Genomic DNA, 18479 nt, shown 5'->3' with positions numbered 1-18479 from the left:
AAAAAAAAATTAATGCCGTGTCTTTTCTTGATTTTATGTATCAAATTATATCAAAAGTAACTACTTACTAATCACAGGAATCAATTTATGCCCTAATAATATTGCTTGATTTCCTATAACCATAATTTGGTTGTTAATGATGCAAATGGTGACTGTTAAATAATAGACAACATTCCAAGTGCCAATCCACATATGAATATATAAAAGAATGTATTACAAGAGTGCCCACAGTTCCACATTTCAAAATTCAGCATCAATGATCTAATTCATTAGTTAAGTTCATTATATATATAGATGTTGTTGTTGTTGTTATTTGGATTTTAGGAGCATTAGCAACTAAGGCCATATTGCTCCGGGATATGCGGTGGTCATTCCCTGACCTTCCCGCATCCCCCCCTATTTGGTGGTGACGGGCTCGAACCCCGGTCTAATCAAGAAGCGTGTGCTGCGCACTGCTGCTCCTTCCCACCTGGCTACGGAGGCGCCATATATATAGAATAAGATTAATTTTTTAAATTTTCAGAATTTTAAAAATACAGCATATAAGATCAACTTACTGAATTATTCATCAATGCTTTAATACATCCAATTGAAGATGTATGAATTGGGCTTTGAGCTGTTCTGTAATCCATATCAGTTAGGAAGTTCAACACAGCATCAAGGCCTTTCTGCTCAAGAAACCTCATTACAAAACTAAAAGAAAAATATGCTTGCATTAAATAAGTCAAATATAAATTTTATTTCACATTTATTCATCTCCTAATATAAATAATACACAAATATTCACTACGTAAAACAATTAGCTTCCTTAACCCATCAGTGCTGGTGTGGGGTGGAAAATCCACTCCATCTTAAAATACTTCAAAATTTTTTCGTTGGTCAATGCAACCAGTTATTCGCAATTTTTTTTTTCCATGGAGTTACCCCTAGAATAATTTTTCATATCACAAGGAACCCTTACCTAACAATTCACTTACTGGTAAATTATCGTCAAGAAAATTTATTTGTAAAGAGCTACTATACAAAGGGTACTAGGAAAGTTTTGCAATATGATGCAACAATGAATCACAGGAAGCTGCTTGTTGCTGCATGTTGAGACATGTTCATACGTGCATAGTAGCCGCCGCGCCAAGTCGATGGGCTCAGTTATTCATTAGTAGTGAGAGTGTAAAGTGCTTGCGATGGCATCGTGGTCACGAAATGAGATAAGGACAGTTTTGCGGTATAATTTCGTGCGTGGTTTAACCATAGACCAGTGCTTAGAAGAAATGACTCTTGCACTAGATGATGATTGTCCACATCGTACAACGATATTCAGGTGGTATAGAGAATTCCAAAGGGGAAATTTCACTCTGGAGGATTCTGAGAGGCCGGGAAGGCCACGAACGTCAGTTATGGAGGAAAACGTTACTGCTGTGAGGAAAATGCTTGACGAAAACAGGCGAGTGACCTACCAACAGATAGAGGATACTTTGGGCCTAAATGCACCAGCAATTTGTTCGATTCTGCAAGATCATTTGCACGTGAAGAAACTTTGTTCTCTCTGGGTGCCGCATCAACTGACTGAAGAGCAGATGACACGACGTGTGACTTGGTGCCGGGAGATGTTAAAAAAGTTTGATAAGGGACAATCTCGGTATGTGAACAACATCGTGACAGGTGACGAGACTTGGCTGTACTATTACGATCTGCCGACCAAGGCTCAAAACAAAGTTTGGGTCTTTGATGATGACGACACACCCGTAATTGTCAGAAAATCCCGATCTGTAAAGAAGAAAATGATAGCTGTATTTTTCAAATCGAGTGGAATTGTGGAACGTGTCGTTTTGGACACGCAGAAGACAGTCACAGCTAAGTGGTATACTGAACAATGCCTGCCTAAAGTCATTGGATCTATGAAGAACCTGCGGCCAAAGTCAAGAATGGACACCTGGTACCTCCATCACGATAATGCTCCAGCTCACCGCGCCAAAGCCTGCACCGAATATTTGACCACGACAGGACTGAAACTTCTCGAGCACCCTCCCTACAGTCCAGACCTTGCTCCCTGCGACTTTGCACTGTTCCCGCATGTGAAAATGAAGCTAAAAGGGAGGCGGTTTTCCAGTGATGAGGACCTTCTACGGGCTTGGGACAACGAGTGTGCTTTACTCCCTAGTGAAACTTGGCAGAACTGGTTTAAAGATTGGTTTCGGAGGATGGAGAGGTGTATTGAATGTAGAGGAAATTACTTTGAAAAAATTAAATAAACAAAGCTGTATTGCAAAACTTTCCTAGTACCCTTTGTATATAAGTCAGCTTATACTGCAAAAAAAAAAAAAAAAAAAAAAACTGAGCTGTTTTTCTGTATTATCTAATTTTTTTTTTTTTTTTTTTTTTTTTCAAATACAAAAATGTCAAATCAAAATAAAGTTTTCATCTAAAGTCAATATAAGGTTTACTTTCAGTGTGACATTTTTTTAAAATTTATTTATTTATTTCACAAATCCTCTGACAAAGAATTCTACATGTATAGAATTTTGTCAGTGCCAACATGAAAAATAAAAAGGAATAAATTATAGGTCTTAAATTTCTTTTTTAGTTTTCCTATTAGCCACTAATGAGGCATTCAAAATGAGTTGGTAATATATAGCAAGTTATAATTTAAAAGTCAAGTTTGATAATAATTTATAATTAACTATAAATTATATGCATTGTACAAATCTAAAATAAATATTTTAGTTTCTATGAGAAAAGTTTTTCTTTCTTAATCTTTATACCTGTGTAAGCAGTATATCCTTTCTATCTCATATCAGATCCATTATACATATTTAAGACTTTTAAAAAATTCAAAAAATAAAAGGCTTTTCAGTAACTACAATATTATCTTCCCACTCTTTTAATTACTTTCCTAAAACAATAGCTTTCCATATAAAATGAGTAGCACACAGAGACAATCTCTAAGAAAAATCAAAAGGAAAACTATAACTTGCTGGTTGCAGAGTTAAGTGCTTCACTTCCACAAGAAAACAGAAATCTCATTGTTTTGTCTATTCAATTCCACAACTGACTCATATCACTGTGAGATGCATTATGCACTACTACTGCAAATGAGCAACTGAACATCATGAAGTACCTTAAATATGTTTTCAAAAAATTATATCAATAAAGATAGATGAGGTGGATAATTAACCACAGCAGCTTCTAACCATCACTCTGCAGTTACTAAACAGAGTTTTACTACTGAAGAGTAAAAAAAAATTATTTTTGTATGAAATAATTTTTTTTACTTCCAAGGATGGAACTCCCATCCCACACCAAAACTTAAGGGTTAACAACACAACATTTAAAATAAAATAAAAATTAATATTCATATTAAGGAAAGAAAAATATAAGAAAATAAGAAATAAAGTGTAAATTTTTTCATTATATTAATTTTTATTTTGCTTATTATATTTTGTGAAATAACTACCAGAATTTATAAAATTTCATTGTAGAGAGATATTTTTTTAACAAGTAACATGTTAGAAAAGTTATCTTTGAATATGAAGGTGGATAATTAGGGAATAGAAAAGCTTTGGCAGCTGCTATGAATATCTAAACATACTGGTAAAATTAACAGTTAGTATCCCTAAAATTACCAAAATCATTATTATTTTATTTTATTTATTTTTGTTATTTTATTTTATTTTATTTTATTTTATTTATTTTTGTTATTTTATTTTATTTTATTTATTTTTGTTATTTTATTTTATTATTATTTTTTTTTGGCTGATACAGCATAAGCCATAGGCTTCCTTGCACCATGTTGCTATTTCTAATACTAACTGCAGAAGGTGGTTAGTTTGTGTACACCAATGCTAGGAGTTTGGTAAATAAATTTGATGAATTTGAGGTATTTCTGGTTGGTTGGTTGGTTGGTTGGTTGGTTGGTTGGTTGTTGGGTTTTATTGGTGCATTAGCAACTAAGACTATAATGCACCAAAACAGAGGTATTGCTCAAAACATCAAAGGCAGATATTGTTGGGATATCAGAGACGTGGTATCTCACAGATATAAGGAATGCAGAACTGGAATTTGGGGAGTACAATGTGTACAGAAAGGATAGACAGGATAGGAAGGGAGGAGGGGTTATGCTATTAGCTAAGAAACACATAAAATCCAAGGAAGTGAAGCCAGTCGACATCGCTGGACAGTGCAGTGTCCAGTCAGTTTAGTGTGACATAAGCATTGGGAAAGGAAAAATGAGAGTAGGCGTGCGTGCGTGCGTGTCTTATAGGCCTAATGAATCTGATGAGTATAATGAGCAATTATGCAGAGAAATAGAGTGGCCCAGTAAATTTGAGAGTCACTCTCAGATTTACTGGCCAGTAAATCTGAGAGTGACTGGTGCAGCAAAAGCCTCAGGCTTCCTTGCACCATATGTCAGATAATGATGATAATAATAATAATTCATAGTAAGGATAAGGAGGTGATTATCCCCTCGTATAAAGCAATGGTCAGGGCAAACCTTGAGTACTGCGTAGAGGTTTGGAGGCCTCATTTTAGGAAGGATGTAGAGTTGCTTGAGTGAGTACAGAGAAGGGTTCCCCTGGTGAGGGGAACGAAAAGGTCCTCTTACAAAGAAAGGCTTAAGTTCTGCAAATTGCAGCATCTGGAGATTAGGCACCTGCGAGGTGATCTGACTGAGGTGTATAAGGCCTTGAATGGATTGAGCAGGCTCAATTCTGATGGGATTCTCTCTCTTGCTCAGATTACGAATCTGAGGGGCATAAATTCAAATTGAGGAAAGACAGTTGTAGAATAGAAGTGTGGACATTTGCCTTTAGCAGCAGGCAGTTAATTGCTGGAACAAACTTCCATCTGTGATTGTGGAAGTTGATAGCTTAAATAAATTCAAGGAGGAACTGGACAAACTTTTAGAGGGAATGGATGTGTGAAATGGTATTTTTTTTTGGCTGATGCTACATAAGCTTGCTTTCTTGCATCACATGCCTCTACTTCTACTACTACCCACAAGAGCACAAACAGTAGCAGTAATAACCTTAAAGTATTAGATTCCCTATAAAATAATGGGAAAATAAAAGGTATGCATTGTGAGAAGTACAGTATATCAGAGTTGCACTTCACCTCCTGTAGAATCTTGAGATATATGCCTGGTGTTGATTTTAAATGAACAGAATAAACACTAATGAGACTTAAATTTTGATGATATTAAAACTATTTTAATGTCAATGTTTCCACACATATCTAATAAAATAAAGCATTAAAAGATAAAGTCTCAGCAAGACCAGTCTCAGCGTCAAAGTGTGGCAAATGTTTTACAGATATAATACTGGAAATGTCTACCAATATTAAAATTGTGAAATCATAACTATGTTTTATACAACAGAAAATTTGAACTATATAAAACAGAGTTATAATACAGTTTAGGTAACAAGGCCAATGAACATTACAACTGAACCCATAGATAAAGTTAGCAAACTACAGATCTTTCATGAACAAGGCTTATTATGAACAGGAATGTACATAAGTATAATAAGAATAGTTAATAAACTAGAATATCTGTGGCAAATATTTTGCCACAGATATTCTAGTATCTTTAATATCAAAGTAATTAAAAAAAAATCTTTCCCTTAGTTCCCTTCACTGATAGCTAAGGTGTCAGTGGAATGAACTTGGGTAAAAATGCAATTTGATAATTTTTTACATGTATGACTATATCATCTTTTTAAAAAATTAAAATTGTTGCACAAATATTACACTAGTCTGCATTTTGAAAAAAAATTCACTGATGTTTTCTCAGAAAAGGGTGTTAATGAATCATTTTCTAATGCTGATTTCAAAAATTACTGCCATTTGTTTCCATCATGTGATTTTTCTACAAAAATCATGAAAGAGAATTTGATTTTTCACAAATTTTGGCAGAATCTGTGCACTGAAATTATAACAAAATGCTACTTTTACCAGACGATTATATTTAAATTCATGTTGAAAACACTATTAAACAGAATAGTGTGGTAAAAAGTCCACTAAAAACTCACCTCTCATTTTAAAAAGTGGGTCAAATTTTTGTTTCTTTGATTTTCTTGTAGATCCTTCTACTTTACAGTCTCTCTTCAGCATCCAGCAATAGTCAGGCATCATGTTGACATGATACCCCCTCTGGTATCTGATCTCCATGTCATGGTGAAACCTCTCGCCCTGTTCTTTACTACCACTGCCTAGGTTTTCTGGGAAGTAGTCAATGTATGTATGTAAAAAATGTACCTTGACACTTTCATGTTGCAGCCCAGCTTCTTGAAGTTTGCCAACATATTTTCAACTATATTCTTGTAATAGTCTGGATCCTTGTTTTTCGATAAGAAATTCTTAACAACAGACCTAAAGCTAGTCCATGTTCTGTTTTTCTTTTTTTATTTCTTAGTTCTCTCAAAATCTTGGTCCCTCATCAATTTGCAAATTTGAGGTCCAACAAAAATACCTTGTTTTAGCTTCTCTTGGGTGATTGATGGGAATTTAGTATGAAGGTTGTTGTAGGAAGCAGGGACCTTCTTGAGGTAAAACTTTCACAAACTGTTTCATCAAACTCAGTTTGATGTGCAAGGGTGGAAAGTTTTGGAGTCTACCAGTGGTTTATGAATTATGTTCTTTGATCCAGGGAACAAACTGCCTTTCTCTGGCCAGACCTTGGCATCCCAGTGCTTACTCCTTGCCCAACTTTCCCACTCACACAAAAAGCAATGCATTTTTGTGTAGCCAGATTGCTGTCCAAGTAATATGCCTATCATTTTAAGCTCAGTATAGACCAACCAATAATGTTCTTCATACTTAATATTTGTTAATAACTTTTTTCCAATTCTCATATGTTTCTTTCAAATGCACAGTGATGTAGTGAAATTAATTCATATTTATTTCCATTGTAGTGCAATACACCTTTGAGATTCCTCTTTGATGAGTCAATAAAAAGTCTCCACTGTGTAGTACTGTAACTAATTCCAAAATAGTTCATAAAGTCATATATATTACTGCAAAAAACCATAGAATTTTCCTCAGAAAAGTAGGAGACTATTCTTGTTTTCTGTGTCTGTACCATGGGAAAAATATCCGATGTGCTAGATTTCTTGACTTAAGTCTAGAGTCAAGGAGTTCTGCAGATTCCTTTGGTAAATTTAAATCTCTTAGCAAATCATTGAGTTCATGTTGTCAAAACAGTTGAGGGCTGGACTCAATGTCTCCAGGCATGTATACTTCAGATTCATCTTCAAAAGCTTCACTTTCAACACTCTCTGCTGCTATATTCTCCAATATAAATGGAAGGTATCGAATTGGAGGTTATCTCCATGTGGGACTGGTCTAATGACAGATGGAATATTAGGATACACAATGCACTTCTTACTCTTTGCATTGTATCTCTCTACATTAAATAGGCAAAAGTAACAGTCATCACAGTGGTTTGTAGGCTCTCACAAAATCATGGGAATTGCAACTGGCATAGCCTTTTTTTTATCATCTTTCCACAATCTCAATTCTTCAACACAGGTTCAGAAAACTTTATGTGGAGCCCACTGTTTATCTTGGTCACCAAGTTTCACTCCAAAATAAGCACAATATACATTCTTTACAAATTCTGTAATATTTTGTATTTGCTCGATGATTGCATAACTTCACAAACATAACGGAATAAGTTTGGATTGTTCAAAAGCTTGCATGTAGATATTTTACTCACTTTTAAGACAAGTTTGACATGATAACCTTAAAAATAAACTGATCTCACAACTAATAAGCTCATGACATCAACTTAAGTGATTTGCAAAAAAAATATATGTGATAGAAAAAAACTTACAATATTTCTGAAATCAGCATAAAAAACTGAGTTAAAAGCTGCTTTTAACTCAGTTTTTTATGGAATTGGCAGGTTATCTCCATGTGGAACTGGTCTAATGGCAGAAGAATATTAGGATACACAATGCCCTTCTTACTCTTTGCATTGTATCCTTTAAATTGTACCCTACATTAAAAAGCAGCATTAAAAGCTGCTTTTAACTGAGGTTTATAACATCAAAAACCATGCAGTGATGTTATCTGGACCTGGAAACTGCTATGCAAAGTTGTCCATGAGCAAAAATGCCAACTTTGTTGAAATTTGCTGATTGTGATGAAAAAGCTAAGAAATTGTGATCTCTTCAAACTAAACAGCAAATTATAGGAGCTAAAATTTTTCCCCCCCTCAGTTTTACTACTAAATAAAACCCATTGTAAAAGGAATCGGGTCAAAAGCTTGTTTAGTATTTGAGTTATTCAAGAAAAAGAAAAAAGTTATTCAAGAAAAAAGAGCATTCCGGACAGAGGGACATAAGCAAATTATTACACAGATTATCTACAGCAGTCATCAGTAAATAACAGATATTGTATAGTTATTTATTGTTAGAAAGACTATATTATGCATAGCTTAAATATTGAAATATGCCACCTTTTGCACTCTGAATGTATCTATACAAGAAACAAGTTAGCCCTACTAGCTGGAGCAGGCCCATACAAAGGATACACATGGATTTCACTAGTTAGACATTATCTGATACATGAACTGAGATAATAATGATTTCAAGTAAACAGCACGAGAAAATGGGAGATGCAGTTTACCTCCCATTTTCAAGATAAGAAATTTGATGGACAAGATGAAAATTGCTTCTGCAGTGGCTATAGCTTCTGTATTGATTAATCTATGCAAATTGGCTTTAAAGCTTGGCAGCAAACAGCAATGAGTGGCACGAACCTGCCTGTTCCATTCAGTTTCATATTTAGATAGCATGGCTGGGTTAGTTGATTGGCTGGTTATAAGCTTCTAGGCCCACTGACTACAATGGTCACAGTGTGCCAGTTCTAAGGGAGCAGTAAATAAATTGTGGGTATTTTGTTTGTATATGTGCATTTATGCTCATGGGCTATTTATCAGTTGTGCAGCCTGAAAAAACCTGGAATAACCCACAGGAGTAAATCCTGTGGGTTATTCCAGGTTCCAATACTGAGACTGAATAATTATGCCAAAATGTGATAAAGGCTCACAATTTCTCCTATCTTCATAGGATTCAAACTCAGATCATTTTTATACCATATGGAAGAATGGCAATTATAATCACTATTCTACTCATGATGGCTCCTCAACATTTGGAAACCATGACCCAGGTTTGGATGTCATAAAGATGGAAAAAAAATTTATGACTATCTTTTTCACACTATAACCATGGTCTTAAATGCATGTTTTTTTTTGTTCCCTAGAAAACAGGCTCCTCATCCTGTTAAACAGTCAAACCCACCACACAATAAACACAATTTATAAATAAAACATACTGACACCTCATGGCTCTTAGATGCTTCAGGCAAATACTAAAACAACCAATAAACCAAGCATACTAGAGAATTATTGCAAATGATTACAAGTTACCATGATTTTTGTAAAGGAACATATATATAACAGAAAACCTTACCTATTTGGTTGAGTTCGAAGGGCTGTTTTCAGATTATCCAGCAATTTTACTCTTACCATAAGTTCTTCTTCATCGTTGGGAAAATACACATGCTGTAATAAAATTAAATGTCAGAATATTTTATAATTTGAAATCAAATTCAAATACTACAAATATTTAGGATTAATTTAAAAGCATTGAATTGACCTCAGTATATTTAATATCATTATAGAGTTAGCATTACAACTGGAAAAATTACACAATGAAGCAAGTTTACACAGCATTAGCCAAAAAAAACAAAAAAACTATCCATTTCGTTTGCCCATCTCTTCTAATAATGTTCAATTCTTCTTTACAAGGTCAATTAAGTTTCTTCCAACAATCAATTACTTTCTGGCTGCAGAGAAACTCACAAACAATTATTATGCAACTATCTATTGTCAATTTAAAAACTTATGTCCTCTTGCATTTATTACCTGAGAAGGAGTAAATATTCCATCAGCATTTAGTTTACTGGACCATCTAAAAGCCTTAAAACACCTCAATTGGGTCTCCCAACAAGTGATCCCAGACACTAATTTATACAGCTCAATTCTTTCTTTTGAATACCTTTTTGTATCTCCAGTAATCTTGTTGCAGTTAGTTCTGACATCTTTCCAACAGAACTATATCCTTCTAAAATGAGGCTTCCAAACCTGTATGCAATACTTGGGATGCAGCCTTATACAATTTCTGTATAACACTGACAGAACCTCATGAGCTATCCTAGTACCTTCTGTGCATTGCTCAGGGAACTTCATGCCAGACCATATGATTACTATTGGGTCTTTCTCATTATCAACTACTCTGAGTTCAGTGTTACCTAAATGACATGTTATCCTGAGACCATCACTGCTATCAGAGTGCAATATCTTGCATTTATATGTTATACAGTAAAACCTCAGTAATTTGGACTAAATGGGAGAAAGGGTCATCCAAATTAGTGAAAAAATATATTAGGCAAATTAGACAAATTGTTAGAGGCATAGACAGATGAGGTGAGTAGCAAAAGGGGGGGGGGAAGTGCTACTCACCTCATCTATACATTGCCTCTAACAATTTGTCTAATTCTTCCTTAAATGATTACAAATATTAAATGATTACAAATGTTTGAAAGATATTCAAACAACCCACCTCCACAAATCCAGATAGAAGTTTGTTCCAAATTGTGAACACTCTGGTTGAAGGTAAATTTTTTTCACATTTACCACATGTATACATCTACTCTACAACAATTCTTTTCCCATTTAAATTTATGTCCCCTACATGTATCATTTCAGCAAGAGTTAGGATGCCATCTGTATTTAATTTACTCAATGCAATTAAGGCCTTAAACACTTCAATCATATCTCTTTGCAGCTACCTATTGTCTACCTAATCTTGTTGCTGTTCTGTACCCATTCCAAACATATCCACATCCTTCCTAAAAATGAGGCTTCCAGACCTGTATGCAGCCTAACCATTGCTTTATACAGTCTAAGCTCTATATAACAACCCCCCCAGGGTAATGAGAAAAACAGTTGTTATATCGGAAAGACATTATATCGATCATTAATAAAATCAGCAACAAAACAAGTAAAAGCTTGAACATTTAATGTAATTCAACTAATACAATATAGTATAATCTTATTTATAATATGTACTACAGTATTAAACAAAAAAATTATGATTGTAAAATTTGCATTGATTGTAGAGTGCAAAAAGGTTACAATTAAATTATAAATTTCACTACATACCTATCAAGATCTAACAAGAGAATTGTTTCATACTTTTAAATAATCTGTCAAAACATGCTGTTTCAATGGTAGAGTATGTTTTAAAAGAGAATTATGAAAGTGCACGATAGCAGTTATTTCTCTTTTGCGGTTAGGCTGCACTTGAAAAAATTGATGCACAAGTTCTAATCCTTGATGAACGTCTTTCACTGAAACTTTTTGTTCAACCACAGTAGGTTCTTCATCATCCTCACTACAAATTTCAAAAGATTCCATTACATTTGCAATGAGTTTCTCTTCATTCACGAATGTTCTGAAACATTCAACATCTGCATCCATTTCTGTGTACTCTTTGAAGCTTAAGTTTCCTGTAAGTTTATGTGATGATGCATATGCTCAAATATTTCTTCCCTATTATCGGACTGTTCTTTGTAATTAACAGAGGAAGAAGCATGCGAAACTTCAAACATTGCACCATTCAAGGTGGCAAAAACAAGAATGTTTGAAGCAGTTGGTGATTATTTTTTCATCAACTTCATCCCATGCTGAAACATATAAGTGCCTGCAGGTCAATTTAGCATTGAGTTTTGCTTTCAAGACAGCATAATTTTATTTAATAGCATTCTTCGGTAGTTTTTCTTAAAACACTGGATTACACCTTGATCAAGTGGCTGAAGAACTGACATCATATTTGGTGGTAATACTCAACAGTGATTGCACGTAGATCGTTTACTTGACAAAGAAGGGTGCAGTTATCCACAAACAGCAAAATTTTTCTATTCTTCTCACTCAACCTGCGATCTAAGTCTCTGATCCATTCTTCAATAATTTGTGATGTCATCTATCCTTTTTTGGTTTGTTCGATACATGTTTGGCAATGTCTTCAAACCTTTAAAGCATTGAGGCTTCTGGGATTTCCCAATGACCAAAAGAGGAAGTTTCTCTGTGTCAGACATGTTTGCTGCTAGGAGAATGGTAATCCATTGTTCGGCCTTTTTTCTGCCACTACATTTCTTGCCTTTAAATGTGTTTTATCTGGTAGAAATTTAAAAAAAGAGTCCGGTTTCATCAGCATCAAAGATGTCATTGTATGCCAGCAAAACAGTTTTTAAACGATTTTCCTTCCATTCCTTTGTAGCATCAATGTCCAGGGCTGCACTTTCGCTACACACTTTTTTGAAAGACAGGCCATGATGAGTCTTAAATTTCTGGAACCATCCATCTGAACTTTCAAATTCGACGTGCAAACAATTCAGCCTTAGTTTTTAAAAGATTACCACCTATGGTAAGATTCCCATAGATGATAATCTATGAGAACATTTTTGGCATGCATCATCATTAGCCATTCCAAAAGTACTTTTCCCAAGATGTGGATACTTTGCCTTTCGTGCTCAAATCCTACCCAGCGCAGCAAATTTCTCTGAACTTTCAATCTTTTTCCGATCTTTTAGAATAGTGAACAGAGTGCTTTTAAGAATGCCAAACCGTTTGGCAATGTCAGTCTTAGAATGCATGCCATTATCTAAAGCTTACAAAATCCTAATTTTATTTCTGATTGGCAAAGCTACCTCGAGACACGCCAACGTACACTCTAACTAATGCAATTAACATCTAACTGGTGCTCATTTCATTTCCACACTGTGAGAAAAGAGCGTGGGAAACCTTAACAAATGATTTCTCGTGGTCATGCTGCAAACTTGTCAATTACTTCGATATATTTGAAGCATTCTGTCATTTTTAAACACAAATATGTAATAAAAAAGTAAAAATTCAGATTAAGAGGTAGAAATTTACAGTTGTTATAGAGAAATCCTTTTATTTTCAATGTTGTTATACTGAATGTAAAATAGCATTAGGTTAATGTGAAATTAGCTGGGACAAACCACATAGGACATTATAACATGTTGGGACATTAAAAAGAGGGTCGCTATATAGAGCTTCGATTGTACAACCTTGCCTCCTTGTGCCCGCTGGCAAAATTCCTGTATATCCTTTGAAAGAATCCCATAAGCTTTGACATCACTCAAACATGTTTTCAAGTCATAGTTCATAAAAACAAGTAAATTCATTCACAGTCTAGTAACATATTACTAGATTGTGAATAATGATTGTATTAGGACACAAACATGAAAAATATTTATATTCAAAACAAAACTGCATACAGAGTTCAAATCAAATAGAACACAAGTAATGCAATTTTTAAACAATAAACTTTAGACAATATGCTTTAATGTTAATAACTACATTTAATCTGATGTAGGTGGTTCCTTCCTAACTGTATTGTCTTTTTTGAAGACATCAGAAATTTTTTTAATGAGTGAAGATCCTACTGAATTGCTGTTTCATAAAGTCATTTGTTTAAATCGAAAAATATTTTTAGAATTTCTCAACAGAATTAGCAATTTAATAAAAGTACTGGGAGTATTTTATGTAATTTAACTTTTTCTTCTTTACTTTATTCTTTTTTTTTCTTTACATTCTCCTGCGCCTATAGATTTTTCCCTTGAAATGACGTTGAAAATTTTCCTCCACTATTACATGATATTCAGCTTTATTTTTGTCTTCATAGCCACATGTTCTTATATTCCTGAAATTAGTATCCTTTTTGGCACTATTGTGCAACACGTTTTGACACTTTTCATTTTTGGCTCCATCTAAACCAATAAGAATATCATTGTCATTTTAACTGCTCTTTCCATGGGGTTAGTGTTGTATTTCCTTTGTAAATTACTCAGTTGTAAACAGCACTTTTTGTTTTATAATTTTTAAAATTGGCCAATGTTTCTTCTCTCGTCGTGCTCTCCTCATTATCAGATTTGTCAAAAAGATCAGACACTCTTCAATTCATACAAATATTCTTCTTTTAAGACAAATGTTTACAGCTGAGTATGACTCCCTATCACCACAAATTTTTATTTATTTTATAATTATGACATTTAATTGATTATGGAATTTAGCATTTGGTGATGGCCTTATTATTCAACAATCTATTAAAATGAATCACTTTTTCATCATATGAATATATTGCTGAAACTATAGTGAGTGTAATGCTTTCCACAAACTACAGTTCCTTGTGCGAAAATAAAAAAAAATAAAATAAAATTTGAAATTAATTAATTAAAAAATGGAATTAAATGGAACAACTAAAAAATTAGAAACTGCCTATCTTCCTCATGGAAAATAACCCACAGACTACTTGCTATAGCATCAAAAATATGTTCACATGGTAAAAAAGGATTAATTTTAATTTAATGTTGTACAGCAATACCATGTATATTCCTTTTTTTTTTTTTAAAGTAAGGCCTTATTATTAGTTTTATCTATAAATTCTCCAGCTAAACTGACAAGCTAAGATTTTTTTGCACAGCCACTAACATTTACACCTTCTTTGCATTTTATGTTAATTTGAGACAATATTGTACACTTGTTTTTTATTTATTTTTTTATATTTTTTGAATTTTACCACTGTTGAATGGCTGCATCACTTTTCAGCATTCTACACGATATCAAATTTTCATCATTTTCATTTTATTTGAGGTTGTAGCAATATGCTAATTTTGTCTTTACTACTCCTATGCATTTGAATGGTAAATATATACAGTTACTTATTTTAACTTACAATATTTCAACTTACTTATTTCGACTTCTTGTTGACACCGACTAGATAGAAATTATCAAAAAAATTTTTAAAATAGTAAAATAAAGCCTACCCATACAGAGAAAAAGAATAACAAGAAAAGAAAGGAAATGCCAAAAAATAGTGGAACAGTATGTTTCTTTTCAGGTGAAAAACTGAATGAAAGAAATGAGTGAATGAAGACTTTTTTAAGAAGTGAAAACTCCAGAACACCAGTGAGGCAATATATCTCCTGACTGGCAAACGCTGCCACACACAAATCAAATTTAGAGAGAGTAAACTGTATAAAACAAAGGTCACCTAATGAAAAATAACTGGAAAAGAACAGAAGAGGACAATTCGGCCACTGATACTCCATTTTTTCAAGTGGAAGCCACAAGGCCACTCCAGTGGGTGAAGGACAGTGTAATATTTCAATAAGCTTTCAACCGAAAGGAGTCAGGGTTTAATAGCTCCATAGTCCTGACACCATGCAACTAATAAACATAAATAGTCCTGATACCATGTAACTAATAAACATACATAGTCCTGATAAAGAAGCATTCAGAGCCATGAAAAAATTAAATATAAAATTTGAAATTTGCAAACAGAATACAAATATTCAAAGCCTTTAGTGAGAATAAAATATTTGAACTTTCAAACTTAGAATAGTAAGGCAAACACCTTGCACTTTTAAGTTTGCTTATTAAACTATTTTAAGTTTAAAATAATTAGCTTAAAATGTTTAGTTTATAGTTTTTGTCCTTTCTTCTCTGCTTGCCACTTGAAAATTTCCAATTTGCTTCCCCTCTTCCTTATGTTTAGATTTTATTTTAATTGTATTTAATCCCTTTTATATAGATATATTTTCATTCTTATGCTGTTAAATTTAGCACTTTTTGCACCCTTCAAGCAATTACTGTCTTCCTCTGTATTCTGTAGTCTAAAATAATGGTCTTTCCAGCCTATTATGGTTGTATATCTTTTTATATTAGCATTGCATATGCCTTCACTATTTCAGACTTATTCTTGCACTTTTGCTGCCTTTATAATGTCAAATATTTTATTCTCACTAGAGGTACCGTCTTTGAATATTTGTATTCTGTTTAAAAATTTTCTATTTAATTTTTTCATGGCTTTCAGTGCTTCTTTGGCCAGGATTATGTATGCTTATTGGTTGCATGGTGTCAAGACTACAGGGCTGTTCAACTCAGACACTTTCAAATTTAACCCTAACAGGTTTAAGTTCTACAAGTTGCAGCATTTGGAGACTAGGCACCTGCACGGTGATCTGATTGAGGTGTATAAGGACTTCAATGGTTTAAGCAGGCTCAATGTAGAGAAGAGCAGAGCTTGTAGACCAGATATCATCTTTTAAGGGCACAAAGGGTGATACTGTTGTACACGTTGGCACTAATGATATTAAGAGTAAGAGACTGGTAGAATTACTTAACAAGTACAAGTCAATGCTGAAAAAAGCCATGAGTTAGGGTTGAATTTGAAAGTGTCTGCAATTCTGCCCAGACACGATAGGAGGGAGTATATGATGAGAGCCTTGTCGATCAATTCGGCCCTGGAGAGATTGTGCACGGCTCCAGGGGTAGAATTTTTCTCAGATTGGTCGGTGCTTGTTAACAGAAGAGACTGCTTCTATAGGGATGGGATACACTTAAACAGAAAGGGTGCAAGAATATTTGCTGATGCTATCGAGGCAGAGTTAGGTGGGTCGGAAAACTGCTAGCTTTGGGGGATACAGGGACTAATAGATTAACAGTAGCTGCTGGCAGAGGTAAAAGTGATTCTTGCACTACTTCTATTGAAATGCAATTGAGCAGCAGCCTGGAAAGCAAGGCAATGGGGATTTCCATCACTGCTGGGAGTCATAGTAGAACAAGTAAATACATGGGCTGTGTTAGGGTAACTAAGAGTAGAAACAGGTGCATGTATACTTGTATGTACACCAATGTTAGGAGTATAGTTAATAAATTCGATGAGCTTGAAGTGCTAGTCAAGACATCAAAGGCAGATATTGTTCGGATATCAGAGACATGGTGTCACACAGACATAAGCAGTGCAGAACTGGAATTTGGGGAGTAGAATGTGTACAGAAAGGATAGACAGGACAGAAAGGGAGGAGGGGGGGTATTGCTGTCAGTTAAGAAACACATGAAATCTAAGGAAGTGCATCCACAATTGATGTTGGTGGACAATGTAATGTTGAGTCTGTTTGGTGTGACAAACACTGGGAAAGGAAAAATGAGAGTAGGTGTGTGTTATAGGCCAAATGAATCTGATGAGTATAATGAGCAATTCTGCAGAGAAACAGAGTGGGCCAGTAAATCAGAGTGTCTTATAATGGGGGATTTTAATTTCCCAGATACTGACTGGAATTTGAGGGTTGGTCACTCACACACTAGCAAGGCTTTTATGGATTTATTGGATGATTGTTTTCTACAGCAGCATGTTCGGGAGGCAACTAGAGGGAGTAATACTCTTGAGCTGATTATCAGCAGTGATTCTTCATGCATCAAGAATCTGCAGATAAAGGAACCACTAGGTGGCAGTGATTACAGTGTGCTGAAGTGGGATTTACTCAAAGAGGTAACTACCATCAAGGGTAAAGGGAAAGGTTTTTGCTTTCGTAAAGGTGACTATGGTGGTCTGAGACAGTATTTAAATTCTATACAGTGGGACCAACTGATGATGTTACCAACAGCAAATTCAAGATGGGAACCATTCAAAGAATTAATCTTGGAAGCTACTAGGCTTTTCATACCAACAAAGAAATATTGCTCACGATTTAGGCCTAAATGGATGTCAGATGAACTAATTAGACATGTGACAGAGAAGAAAAATGCATGGGATACATATAAATTAACATGTGACACAGACGTCTATGATAGATATAACCTGTAACCAAGTTACAAAGAAGGTTAGGCAGGCGAGGGCAGATTACGAGAAATCTTTGGCAAAGGATGCAAAGAAAAACAGCAAAGAGTTCTTTACTTATGTAAACTCTAGAAGGAAAGGGATGAATCAGATTGGACCACTTAACATAGATGGGTTGACTATTGATGATCATGTTCAGGTAGCTGATAAACTGAATGAGTATTTTGCATCTACATTCACACATGAGAAGTTATTCAATGAGGGGAATTACAGAAGTTTATCAAACTCTAACAGGGAGCTAAGTGATTTTGTAATAACTGAGAGGAAAGTGGAGGAGAAATTGAAGTTGAACATAATGAAGGCACCTGGGGTAGACAGGATCTATCCAGTTATATTAAAAGACGCAGCAAAATAAGTAAGTAAAGGAAGTTAGCCATAATTATGAGAGCTTTCTTGGGCTCAGGGGAAGTTCCCATGGACTGGAGGTGTGCAAATGTATCACCAATTCAGAAAGGGGGTTCAAAAGGTGACACAAGTAACTGTAGGCCTGTTAGTTTAACTTGTGTTTCAGGGAAAATAGAGTCACTGGTTAAAGAGGCATTGTAGGAACATCTAGACAAGACTGCAGTAATAGTTAAGACTTAGCATGGGTTTGTTAAAGGGAGTTCTTGTCTGACCAATTTGAATGGATACTATGATGTGGGTACAAAGGAACTGAATGTCAAAAATATTTTGATGTCATATACTTGGATTTCAGAAAAGCTTTTGATACTG

General features: G+C 34.5%; 1 protein-coding gene across 1 annotated transcript in view; it reads right to left on the bottom strand.

Annotated features, from left to right (window-relative positions):
- The window catches only part of LOC150082307 (disheveled-associated activator of morphogenesis 2-like), a 201075-nt gene that overhangs the window by 111584 nt on the left and 71012 nt on the right, over positions 1 to 18479 (bottom strand). Inside the window, exons 5-6 of the mRNA XM_090380484.1 lie at positions 9468 to 9559; positions 558 to 693 (exon numbers count right to left, since the gene is read on the bottom strand). Of these exons, the coding sequence (XP_090236610.1) occupies positions 558 to 693; positions 9468 to 9559 (228 nt within the window). The remainder of the gene's footprint in view (positions 1 to 557; positions 694 to 9467; positions 9560 to 18479) is intronic.

The sequence above is a fragment of the Mastigoproctus giganteus genome, chromosome 8 (genome assembly GCF_048544385.1).
Source record: "Mastigoproctus giganteus isolate SK-2022 chromosome 8, ASM4854438v1, whole genome shotgun sequence".
In the NCBI taxonomy this organism is placed as follows: domain Eukaryota; kingdom Metazoa; phylum Arthropoda; class Arachnida; order Uropygi; family Thelyphonidae; genus Mastigoproctus; species Mastigoproctus giganteus.
This window is presented reverse-complemented; position numbering and strand designations above follow the sequence as displayed.